At 46.4% G+C, this 11,842-nt stretch overlaps 1 protein-coding gene across 1 annotated transcript; it reads right to left on the bottom strand.

Annotated features, from left to right (window-relative positions):
* Window positions 1-588: 588 nt before the first annotated feature.
* Window positions 589-9,957, bottom strand: IFNAR1 (interferon alpha and beta receptor subunit 1). Its single transcript, XM_039711893.1, has 9 exons — window positions 9,645-9,957; window positions 8,227-8,384; window positions 6,871-7,018; window positions 5,642-5,756; window positions 4,352-4,551; window positions 3,882-4,036; window positions 2,936-3,089; window positions 1,564-1,718; window positions 589-878 (listed from the first exon to the last, which is right to left on the bottom strand). Exons 1-9 carry the CDS (start codon window positions 9,661-9,663, stop codon window positions 648-650), a joined length of 1,335 nt encoding a protein of 444 aa, XP_039567827.1. The 5' UTR covers window positions 9,664-9,957; the 3' UTR covers window positions 589-647.
* Window positions 9,958-11,842: the final 1,885 nt, after the last annotated feature.

Here is an 11,842-nt window from a genome sequence, read left to right as displayed (position 1 = left end):
AGCTCACAGCTTCAAGTAGAGAAATGCCCAGAGCTGCTCCTGGGCAGGGGGACAGCCCTGGGTGGGGTGGGGACACTGGGGTCACTCCCAGCCAGGGCAGAGGAGCTCCCCAGCAAGGGCAGCTCTGGGAACCCAAATCCAGCAATCCCAAAGGTCACAGTGTCCCCTGAGGATCCCAAAGGTCCCAGTGTCCCCCTGAGGATCCCAAAGGTCACACTGTCCCACTCATGATCCCAAAGGTCCCAGTGTCTCACTCAGGATCCCAAAGGTCACACTGTCCCCCTCAGGACCCCAAAGGTCCCAGTGTCCCCCTCAGGACCCCAAAGGTCCCAGTGTCCCCCTGAGGATCCCAAAGGTCACACTGTCCCACTCATGATCCCAAAGGTCCCAGTGTCCCCCTGAGGACCCCAAAGGTCACACTGTCCCCCTCAGGATCCCAAAGGTCCCAGTGTCCCCCTGAGGATCCCAAAGGTCCCTGTGTCCCCCTCAGGACCCCAAAGGTCCCTCTCAGGATCCCAAGGGTCACACTGTCCCCCTCTGGACCCCAAAGGTCCCAGTGTCCCCCTCAGGACCCCAAAGGTCTCTCCAAGAGGTTTGAGGCGTTTGTGAAGGTGACAATCCCACAAAGGAATTTCCTCAGCCCGAAGTCAGAGCATTTCCCTTTCCAGGGTTTCCTTGGACCCTTTGCTCCCAGAGGTGTTGTCGTCGTTGGAATAATTGCCTGAGTCTCGACTGCTCTGCTTGCAGGGTTTGGGGTCTGTGAAGAAAATCTGGTTTCCCTCCTCTGTGACCATGGATTCGATCACACAGCAGCTCTCCACTGACTCCTCTGCTGCAGCTGCCAGGTAAGGGCTGCTGAGGGGCCGTGCCCCAAAGCCCTGGGGACAGAAGGGGAGGAGAGGGACAGCCAGAAATAGGAATTATATACTGATTTCAGTCATGAAATACTAATTAAATAATAATTATATACTGATTTCAATCATTAGATAATAATTATATACTGATTTCAATCATGAAATACCAATTAAATAATAATTATATACTGACTTCAATCATTAAATACTAATTAAATAATAATTATATACTGATTTCAATCATTAGATACCAATTCTGCTAAACATCACAGTCACACAAATGTGATTTATCTTTACTGGGAAGGTGGGCAGGGGTCCCTGGGACAGATCCCAGCTGCATTCACAGATTCCAACACTCAAGGGTGACTCCAACATTTCACCTCAGCCCTTTTCCTGTTCTCAGCTGTCAGCCACCACAGAATTGCAACATTTCATGGATTAGAGCCTGGGGAGGCCACAAGAATGAAAAGAAAATGCAGGTACAGGGGTTTCAAGACACACTTGAGTGCTGCCCCTCTCATTCCAGAACAGGCTCCCAGCTAAGCAGCCCCTGTGCCAAGCTGGAGATTGGACCAAGCTCTGGAGACCACTGCTAAAACCTCTGAAATGAGCCCTGCTGACCCATAACAGACAAACATCTTTTTTTCCATGATATTTCAAGCTCATTTTCCTACAAAGAAGCTGTGTGATGACTGAAGTCAGAGCTCACCTCGATGTTCAGGGGGGGCTGGCAGGAGGGGAAGAACACGTATTTGATCTTGTTGTAGGCTTGGTAGAGCACAAAAACAAGAGGAGTGGCCACCAGCAGGACAACCAGCAGGGCACCCATGAAAATGCCAAAAATGATCAGAGGTAAAGGTGTTCCTAAAATAGGGAATAAAAACCATTCAGTCGAGGTGTTCAGAACCAGCAGAAATTAAAGCACAGCTCCAAATGTGCCGCAGAATTTATCAAATAATTCAACATTTCCACATGATGGAAACACTCCACAACATTCCCACAGCCATGGGCACCAGGGAAAAGTGATGCTGTGCCAGTGTCTGAGATAATTTTGCTCAAAGAAGCCACAGTATATCTCCCAGTGCCAGAGGGCAGCAATGGATGGGATCTTGGCAATGAGGAATTGTTCCCTGGCAGGGTGGGCAGGGCTGGCACAGGGTGCCCAGAGCAGCTGGGGCTGCCCCTGGATCCCTGGCAGTGCCCAAGGCCAGGCTGGGCACTGGGGCTGGAGCAGCCTGGCACAGGGGAAGGTTTTCCCTGGGGAATTAAATGATCCACAAGGTCCTTCCCACCCAAACCCTTCCATGATTATCTCAACAAACTGAAAGGAGTTTGGTGACACTGAGATTAACAGGCACCAGCAGCCACTTCCCAAGTAACCCAAAGGACACAATCAGGTCTTCTTTCATGATCAAAGAGTGGAAGATTTTCACTCTGGGCTATAAAAACATGGCAAAGACAAAGCATGGTCTGTCTTGATGGCACTGCTTGGACTTAAAGAGATTCACTGAAACAGCAGGATAAGGGGAAGAGGAATACCTAGGAAAATAAATTATAATATTTCTCTTATTCAGGTAAAAAGTAGCATTTGGTTCTTTTTTGGCTTGAAGAGGCACAGCAGTGAGTACCACAATATAAATGAATCCTGGATGTGAGCCAGGCATTGCTGTTATTACATTTTCTTGGCTTTAAGAATCACAAATTGAAGAGTCACAAATTTTCACAGTGTTAATAACATTTTATGTGGCCAATTACTTCACCATGATTTGCTCTTCTGTTCTGAGTGCAATCCCCCCACCCTCCCCTGGCACCACAATGAGCTTTCAGCCCTAACAAATCTCATTTATCTCCTCACCCTTCAGCACAGGAGATTCACTCCCAGAAGGACTAAGACAGTTTCAAGGATAAAACACCCCTGAAAATGTGGAATTTCCAGATTCCTTGCTCCCTCCCAAGATGCAGGGCTGGGAGGTGAAGCTCTCTGCCCAGCCAGTGCTGGCAGTGCTGGCAGGAGAGCTGACTTCCCAGGGAAGGGTACCAATGCCAGCTGCAGAGGGGCATTGCTGCCAGGCTGTGCCCACCTGCAGGGGTGTGGATGCACTGCTGCTGGCTGTAGGCACTGCTTTTGTTGTAGGGCTCAGAGAAGGCCTGCACCCTGACACAGTAGAGCGTGGAGGGGGACACGTCAGGGACTGTGGCTATGGTCTGCTTCACCTCCTTCTGCTTCAGCTCCTCCTGGCAAAAGCACAACAGGGAAAAGGAGGGATCAGATCCACGGGCAGGAATCTCAAACAGGTGAGAGCTGCAGCCTCTGCTGGAGAAGTGACTCTGTGAAATGTCAAACATTGCTGCAAGCCCAGAATCTGCAGGGCTGGAGACTTCCCACTCACCCAGTCCCACAGCCAGGTGCCTCTGGAACAGTTCCAGGAATTCCAGCACCTCCCTGGGCACCCAGATTCAGTAAAATAAATAAACCACCCTCTTAACTCCCAAACAAAACTCAGCAAACACTTCCTGGGCAAGAACCAAGTGCTTCCCCCAATCTGAAATGTCACAATCCCAAATTTCCAGGAAACTCCTTCCTGCTGCAGTTTGCTTCCTTCTCTTCTGCCCCCTTTTTACCAATTACTGTGAAATATTTGACCCTAAGAAGTATTTAAAGAACATGGAAAGATCCATTAAAATGCGAGCTGAAAGGATGCAGGACTTCAGGGTTTGAGGAGCTTCTTCCATCCCATCACACACAGACACATCCATGGAAATGGAGATTTTACCCCATCACTGGGAGATAAAATCACAGTGATCACATTTCTGAAAGAGTTACATAAAAATCCCAGCCACTGGGGGATAAAAGTCACAGTGCTCAGGTTTTTGATAGAACCTTTCATTAAAAAGTCCAATAAATTGACTTTTTAAAAGACTGATACACCACAAATGTGCCTCTTTTGGAAAGGAGCTCCTCAGGGAGAATGGGAACTCAGGATTTAAGTCAGAATCAATTTTATATTGCATGTAATTTGTTCACACCTTCATATCTGAGGAATTCTTCCAGTACAGGATCCTGTAGGACAAGTCATAATGGTCCCTCATGACTTCATCCTCATCTCCTCCTGGAGGAGAAATAAGGATGTGGAGCAAAGTGTCACTGAGGTCCAGCCTTACACCAGGAGGGCCAATTCCATCTGAAAACAAGAAAATAAATCATTAAAATCCAACTTAAAACATTGCTTCAAAGACTGCCAGTGAAATCCATGATAACTTTGAAGAATCATAGAGCTAGAAGTATGATTTCACAGTTTTATACAGAATATATATGTTAAATATTTATATATATATATATGTTATATGTTTATATATATATAAAATGTTCCTGAGAAACATTTCCATGAATTTCACTATATTCTTGTGAAACCCCCTCTGCAGGCTCCTGTCAGCTCATGAAGCCATTTGGCAGGAGTTTGCTGAGCAATGAGCACTCCAGGGAAGCATTTCCTTACTTGTTTTCAGAGGATCCACTTTGACTTCCCTGGAGAAGCAGGATTTGTTGTGTCCCTCCCTGGCCTGCACTCGCAGGTAATAAAATCCATTGGGGGTGATGATGGAGGAGAAGTTGCAGCAGGTGCTGGTGGTGCTCTCACAGCCAGGGACACTGAGCCACTTGTCTGAGTAATCATCATTGAGCTTCTTCCAGAAGCCACTGCAACAGAGAAGTCAAGAGTTTTCATGTCAGCTCCCTCAACTCCTCTAGAAAATCACATTTGTTTGTGCTGCACTTGCTCAGTTTTGGGCAAAAAGGCCTCTAGTAATAAAAAACCAAACCAAACCAAAAAATCCAGCATTTTAACATGAGACATTTCTGAGTGGAACAATGAAGATAAAACACAAATCAGGGCTCTGGCCAAGCCTCAGCAGAGAAATGGGATGTTCTGAGAATCCAAATGAGAAGTTCTCACGTAGCTCTGTGCAGTCCATTGCTTTCCTGCCATGCCAAAGAATTCCCAAGGAATGCCAGGGGATCCCTCCTCTTCTCTTAGGTGCTGGCCACAACATTTATGCAGCAGCTGGAGATTGAGATACAGGTTTATAGAGCTGCTTCCCAATGGGATTTTATGGATTGATTTGATGGGGTTTTATGGGATATCATGGGGGTTTTATGGCATTCCTTGTTTTTTGGTGCAATATGATTTTTATCTGGTTTTCTTTATGTGATACAGTGGTTTTGTGGGTGATGTGATGGGGTTTGGTGTGATACAAGGGTTATTTCATGTGACATGAGGGGGTTTTCATGAGACTTGATGGGCTTTTTATGGGACACAACATTTCTTTTATGGGACACAACATTTCTTTTGTGGGACACATTTCTTTATGTGACACATTTCTTTATGTGACACATTTCTTTATGTGACACAGTGTGCTGCCTTGGGTTTTCTCCCCTATTTGGGTCTGCCCAGAAGAAACCCAAGCTGCTGCCAACTGAAACCTCCACCACCTGTATTTTTGCTCACTTTTACTCATCTGATTTCTTCACATTCAAAAAGCCACTAAGCAGTTCAAGCTTCCCAGCTTTAAAAATGTCCCTCAGCATTTAGGAGTCCCTTCCATCAGGAGCTGAACCCCCCCAAAAGCAGCCCAGTGCCCTGAAATCCCAGGTGTGACATGGAATTCTTTCAGCAGCAGTGAATTCATGCTCCCATGAGCACACAAAGCCAGCAAATATTTCATTTTAACCTCTAGGAAACATTGCAGCACACAATGAAAGGGGTTTCAGTGGCAGTGGCTGCACTCACAGCAGGTACTGCACGTTGTAGCTCACATCCTGATTTTCCTGGCTGCTCCAGAGCAGGTGGAATTTCATGTTCAGAGCCAGGACACTCAGGTTGGTGGCACACAGGGGGTCGTTCACTGCTCAGGGGGAAAAAGAAACCCAAAGTTACCCAAAAACTTCATGTTCTGGACAGGGAATGGACATTTCTCATGGCAATAATGAAAACATAAAGATTATTCATTGTACAGATTGCAAGTCACAGGCTGTGATGTGCAAAGCATCCTATCAAGCCTTTAATTAAAAATTCAGTTAAAATCAATTCAGAACAAAACTAAACTATACAAATATTGAGAGGAGCAGAAATAAACTGGTTTGGGAATAACATGAGGAGAAAAGTGTATAAAATACGCATCTGTATTTATTGTACATTTTTATTTTTGTTTTAATATTTTATTAAAATATGAATGAGATACTTAATATTTTATTAAAATAATAAAAACTTGCATGTATCAGTTATTGTAATATTTTAAGATACACATATATTATTTTAATATTTAAAAAATACATGTGTATTCTTTTAATATGTTTAAAGACACAGATGTGTATTAATTAATGTATTATGTGTACAAATTAATTTTCATTTACCATCAATTACTTACATTTTGATGTACCATTAACTCATTATGAGGTACCACCCCTGTCCAATCTAATATTTGACTTTCTGCAGTTATTTTTTCCTAAAATAAACATCTAAATCAACTGCAGAGCACAGAGAATAATTTAATTTTACATAACAAGGTGGCAAACTGCCCCCTTTGAGCTGCCTTTCTTCAGCAGCTGGAACAATCAATTCACCAAGGATTATAAAAAAAACAGCATTTTTTTTAAGCCCAGCTCAACTTTCTGTGCATTCATTGAGTGCCAAGTATCCCAGAGGCTTTTGGTTTTTTTACCTCCTGCTTCAGTCACTGATTCAAAAAGAAGAGTTTTGCAAAGCACACAAAGAAGTTTTTGCTCCAAATTAATGTCCAAGTTTGCCTCATGGCAAAAACTTTCTTCTACTATTAAAACTCTACCCTTGACATATTTTATGTTGATTAAGAAGGGCAAATATGTATAATATATATATTTTTTATGCCAAAAAGAGGAGGAATTTGGCCCTTCTGCCCATTCCTGCTGCTTCAGACCACGTGGCTGTGTGCCAGTTTAACAGAAGCCATCACTTGCAGGTAAAACTGATTTCCTGGGTACCTTTCTGGGTGGTTTTCACACAGCTGGTGGGGCTGAACAAGCCTTCCTTTCCCTCCCTGGGGAGGTTTGCTTGCACTTTGAAGCAATAGGTGCTGTCTGGGGCAAGGTCAAGAATGGTGTCAACAGGGAAGATGTTTTTACTCTGGAGCTGGAAGAAACAAACACAAAGAGCCTGTGAGGGGAGCTGTGCTTCCCCAGAACATTTTTAAATGATCATTTTGTAAGGTTTCAGCCCATTTGTACCATCCCCCACCTAAAAAAAGGTGAAATAGAGAAAGCAGGACAGTGTTTGAGCTGGAGAAATCCTAAAGGGAAGTTTGCAGCTCAGCCAGAGACTGACAGGCAGGGATATTTGGGCTCCTTTGCCATGGGAGTGGGGAGGGATTGTTCACCCCAGAGACATCCCAGGATGAAGCAGGACATTCCCACCCCTCCATCACCAAACACTCCTCTCTCCTCTGCCTCTGGCTCCCAGCCTTGCTGCTGACTGACCTTACCCAACTCTTCTTCTGGGCCTTGTGCTGCTTTGGTGTGCAACCCCAAAATCCCAGAGGTGGGAAAACCCTCCAGGATCACCCAGTGCCACCCCAAACCCTGTCCCCAAGGACTCCTCTGGGGCAATTCCAGGGGCTCCAAACCTCCCTGGGCAGCTCAGCCCAAGGCCTGAGCACTCTGAGAGGGGAATTTTATTCTGTCTTCAATCTGAACCTGCCCTGGTGCACCTTGAGGCCATTTCCCCTTGTCCTTTCCTCATTCCTGTGCTTCCTCCTGGCTGTGCCCTCCTGCCAGGGACTTGTGCAGAGCCACAAGGGCCCCTGAGCCTCCTTTGCTCCAGCCTCAGCCCCTTCCCAGCTCCTCAGCAATTCTCCAGCCCCTTCCCAGCTCCTCAGCAATTCTCCAGCCCCTTCCCAGCTCCTCAGCAATTCTCCAGCCCCTTCCCAGCCCCTCAGGTCCTTTCTGAAGTGATGAATTTGATCTGATCTCCCAAAAGAACACAGACTGCCCTTTGATCCCTGCCCTGATTTAGCTGACTCTCACTTCCCTAAAAAAGATAAAAAAGGAAGAGTTTCTCCCCTGCTCTTCACAGGAGAGCTCTGGGTGCTCTGCAGGACACTCATGCTGCCTTGGAAACCAGTTCACAATGGCAACAACTCAAAAAAGTCCCTGGATCAGGGCAATCCCAATAAAACAATCCTACGGTAAGGACAAAATCTTCCCACCAAGAAAAAAAAACCTGCAAACACACAGGAGCAGTTAAACAGTGACAGAATCAAACAACTCCATTTCAGAGCACAAATTAAATTCCATCTCTGGCAGTTCTGCTAAGGTTAAGTAACAAAAAGGAAGGGCTCATACCTGAGCATGTGAGGAGTTTTCCCAGAAGACCAGGTTATATTTAAAACTCAGGTCATTGATCCACATTTTTTTCCTCTGATTTGCTTCTGGAGGAGAAACCATAACTTTCACCACTCCATTTGTGGACTGCAATTCCAGTCCTGGTGGACCAATCTGAGCTGCAAATATGGAAAGAAAAAAGAAGTTAAATATGTCTACTTTGAGAAAATACACCCCAAAAGCAGTACACAATAATAAACCTAAATACCTGCCTATGTTATCTTATTTTTAATTCTTTTGAATAATCACCTACAGGATGTTAAGTTTTCATGACTCAGGCAGTTTCTAAAAGAAATTTAACCTAACAACCAACTACCATCACCAGGTTCTAAAAGCAGTTAAAATTAAATATTAGCAGCAAATGTTTTCAAAAAAAATCAGCATAAATTATTCTAAAACCTGCAAGGCAAGAGACTTAGCTCAGTCCAACAAATCCAGCATAAAAGGAGAGCTTCAGTACCACTGGAACTGCTGAAAAGCCACAAACTTCCCAAAAATGGGGTTCTTGGAGCAACCTGGTCTATGGAAGGTGTCCCTGCCCATGGCAGAGGGTGGAATGGGATGGGCTTTAAGGTCCCTCCCAGTCCAGACCAGTTAGGGAGTCTACAAAAATCTACTGTCAAAAAGGACTTCCAATAAATAATCTTGGAAAATACAGAGTGACAGGAAATTCAGCCAGGAAACCAGCAGCACCTGGAATAGCTTTCCCTTCCCAGAAAAGACAGAACTGCAGCATTCCATGACCTGCAGATGCCTGATCTTATGTTCCTGTTGGGAAACTCCCCCTGTGCTGCTGTTACCAGCAGTGGAAACCACACGTGGTTTTTCCAAAATCCCTCATTCCTGACTGCTTTGGGTTGGAAGGACCTTAAACATCATCTCATCCCAGGGCAGGGACACCTTCCCTGTGCCAGGCTGCTCCAGCCCCAGTGCCCAGCCTGGCCTTGGGCACTGCCAGGGATCCAGGGGCAGCCCCAGCTGCTCTGGGCACCCTGTGCCAGCCCTGCCCACCCTGCCAGGGAACAATTCCTCATTGCCAAGATCCCATCCATTGCTGCCCTCTGGCACTGGCAGCCATTCCCTGGGTGCTGTCCCTGCAGGCCTTGTCCCCAGTCCCTCTGCAGCTCTCCTGGAGCCCCTTCAGGCCCTGCCAGGGGCTCTGAGCTCTCCTGGAGCTTCTCCTCTCCAGGGGAGCCCCCCCAGCTCTCCCAGCCCTGGAGCAGCCCCTCTGGAATCTCCCAGCAGCTCCAGGTGCTCCTGCTGCTGGATCTCAGGGCTGGAGGCTCTGCAGAGGGGTCCCACCTGAGCAGGGCAGGGGAGCAGGACCCTCCCAAGGTGCTGAATGAAGCAAAGTGTCCCTGCAAACCCCGAGCTCGTACCGACGTGTTCTGGAACCATCTCCAGCACCTCGGACCACGGGGACAGCAGTGGCCCTGCCTGGGCCCTCACGCGCACGTAGTGGGCATCGTAGTACTCGGAGATGGCCGAGGAGAAGTCACAGCCTGTGCCAGCCACTGCCTGGCACCCCGGCAGCTCCTGCCAGCCCGCGTCCTCCAGCTCCGGCCTGCGGGACAGAGAACAGCCCGGCCTGAACAACAGCCCAGGGAAACAACAGCCCAGGGAAACAACAGCCCAGGAGAAAGAACAGCCCAGGGAAACAACAGCCCAGGAGAAAGAACAGCCCCAGGGAAACAACAGCCCAGGGAAAAAAAAAAACACCAGGAGAAACAACACCCCAGGAGAAACACCCTCAGGAGAAACAACATCCACAGGAGAAACAACAGTTCCAGGAGAAACAACAGCTTCAGGAGGAACAACAGCCCAGGGGAAAAAAAACCACCAGGATAAACAACAGCCCCAGGGAAACAACAGCCCCTGTACAAGCAGCCTGGGATAAACACCCCAGAATAAACAACACCCCCAGGACAAACAATACCCCAAGATAAACAACACCCCAGGACAAACACCCCCAGGATAAACCACAATCCCCAGGAGAAACGCCCTGGAATAAACACCCCCAGGAGAAACAACACTCCAGAATAAACAACACCCCCAGGATAAACAGCCCAGATTAAATAAAACTCCCCAGAATAAACAATACCTCCAGAATAAACAGCCCAGACAAACAACACCCCAGGAGAAAGAACAGCCCCAGGACAAACAGCCCAGATTAAATAAAACTCCCAGGATAAACAGCCCAGACAAACAATACCCCAGGAGAAAGAACAGCCCCAGCACAAACAGCCCAGATTAAATAAAACTCCCAGGATAAACAGCCCAGACAAACAACACCCCAGGAGAAGGAACAGCCCCAGGACAAACAGCCCAGATTAAATAAAACTCCCAGGATAAACAGCCCAGACAAACAATACCCCAGGAGAAGGAACAGCCCCAGCACAAACAGCCCAGATTAAATAAAACTCCCAGGATAAACAGCCCAGACAAACAACACCCCAGGAGAAGGAACAGCCCCAGGACAAACAGCCCAGATTAAATAAAACTCCCAGGATAAACAGCCCAGACAAACAATACCCCAGGAGAAGGAACAGCCCCAGCACAAACAGCCCAGATGTTGTGACTTAAGGCCAGGCTTAACAACTGCTCAACACTTTTATTATTTCAGTCTTAAGGAGCCTTTCTTGGGCAAATCCTTTCTGGGTTTGCAAGTTTGACTTAGCCATGATGAGCTTTTAAGGGAAAAGGACTGGCTCTGTGTCCTACTCCTTCGACTGCACATAATTTAAAATCCAAGAGGGTTTCAAAGAAAAATATGACCTGTTTAGTGGATTTTAGTGGCATTTTGGGACCTTAAGATCCTGATCATCCATCTGAAAACCAAGTGGTGTTTTATTTCTCCCTTATAATCCTCCAGATGTGGCTCAATGAGTGTCTTACACTGATTTTTCATTCTTTAATTTAATTTTTTTTTAAAGAATAAAGGCTAATGAATATTTGGGCTAAAATTCTTGGTGTGCATGGCTTAGATTTGGTGCTTCACCACTTATCTGCAGCCAAGAATATTTTTAAGAAGCTCTTGTAAGGCTTGCAGGAAATGTATGTGAGCTTTAAATGTCAGGTCTGGAGGGAGTTGAGAAATATTGCAATTGTTTTTGGGTTTGGGCTTGTGTGATTCATGACGTGAATGAGGGTTTGTGCCTTTTCCTGCCCTTCCCAGGATCCTTTTGCAATTTGTCTGAAATAAAATTCTTCTCTTTGTGTTGTCCTGGTGTTGTTTTAAGGCAAAACCAAATCATCAAATAGAGGATTGTAACTGGAGAGCCAGAGAGGGAGCTAAGCAGGGAATAGGAGCAGAAAAGCTGATTTTTTCCCAGGTTTTTCATGAGAGTTCATGAGAACTGAGCAAAGCCAGTACAGGATCCTCTGGATGCTCTTATAGCTGTAGGGAGAGCAGATCCCAAAATCAATGGGAGAGCCTTTCAGCATCATCCAGTGCCAGCATCATCATCATCACCCCAAAACTTTTACACAAGAGCACATCCAGACACCTCTGGAACACTCCCAGAGAGAATGACTCCACTGATGCCTTAGGAAGGCTGCCCTAGAGCAGAGGCTGGAC

This window comes from Passer montanus, unplaced genomic scaffold (genome assembly GCF_014805655.1).
Source record: "Passer montanus isolate IOZ18808 unplaced genomic scaffold, ASM1480565v1 scaffold251, whole genome shotgun sequence".
Lineage (NCBI taxonomy): Eukaryota > Metazoa > Chordata > Aves > Passeriformes > Passeridae > Passer > Passer montanus.
The sequence above is the reverse complement of the archived record's forward strand: the minus strand, read 5'-3'. Positions and strand labels throughout refer to the sequence as shown.

Excerpts from the sequence above, each read along its gene's own strand:
- IFNAR1 (XM_039711893.1), bottom strand. Across the intron at positions 3,090-3,881 it reads AGAATTCCTCAGATATGAAG|GAGGAGCTGAAGCAGAAGGA; the intron begins GTGTGAACAAAT and ends TGCTTTTGCCAG. Across the intron at positions 1,719-2,935 it reads GTGCATCCACACCCCTGCAG|GAACACCTTTACCTCTGATC; the intron begins GTGGGCACAGCC and ends TCCCTATTTTAG.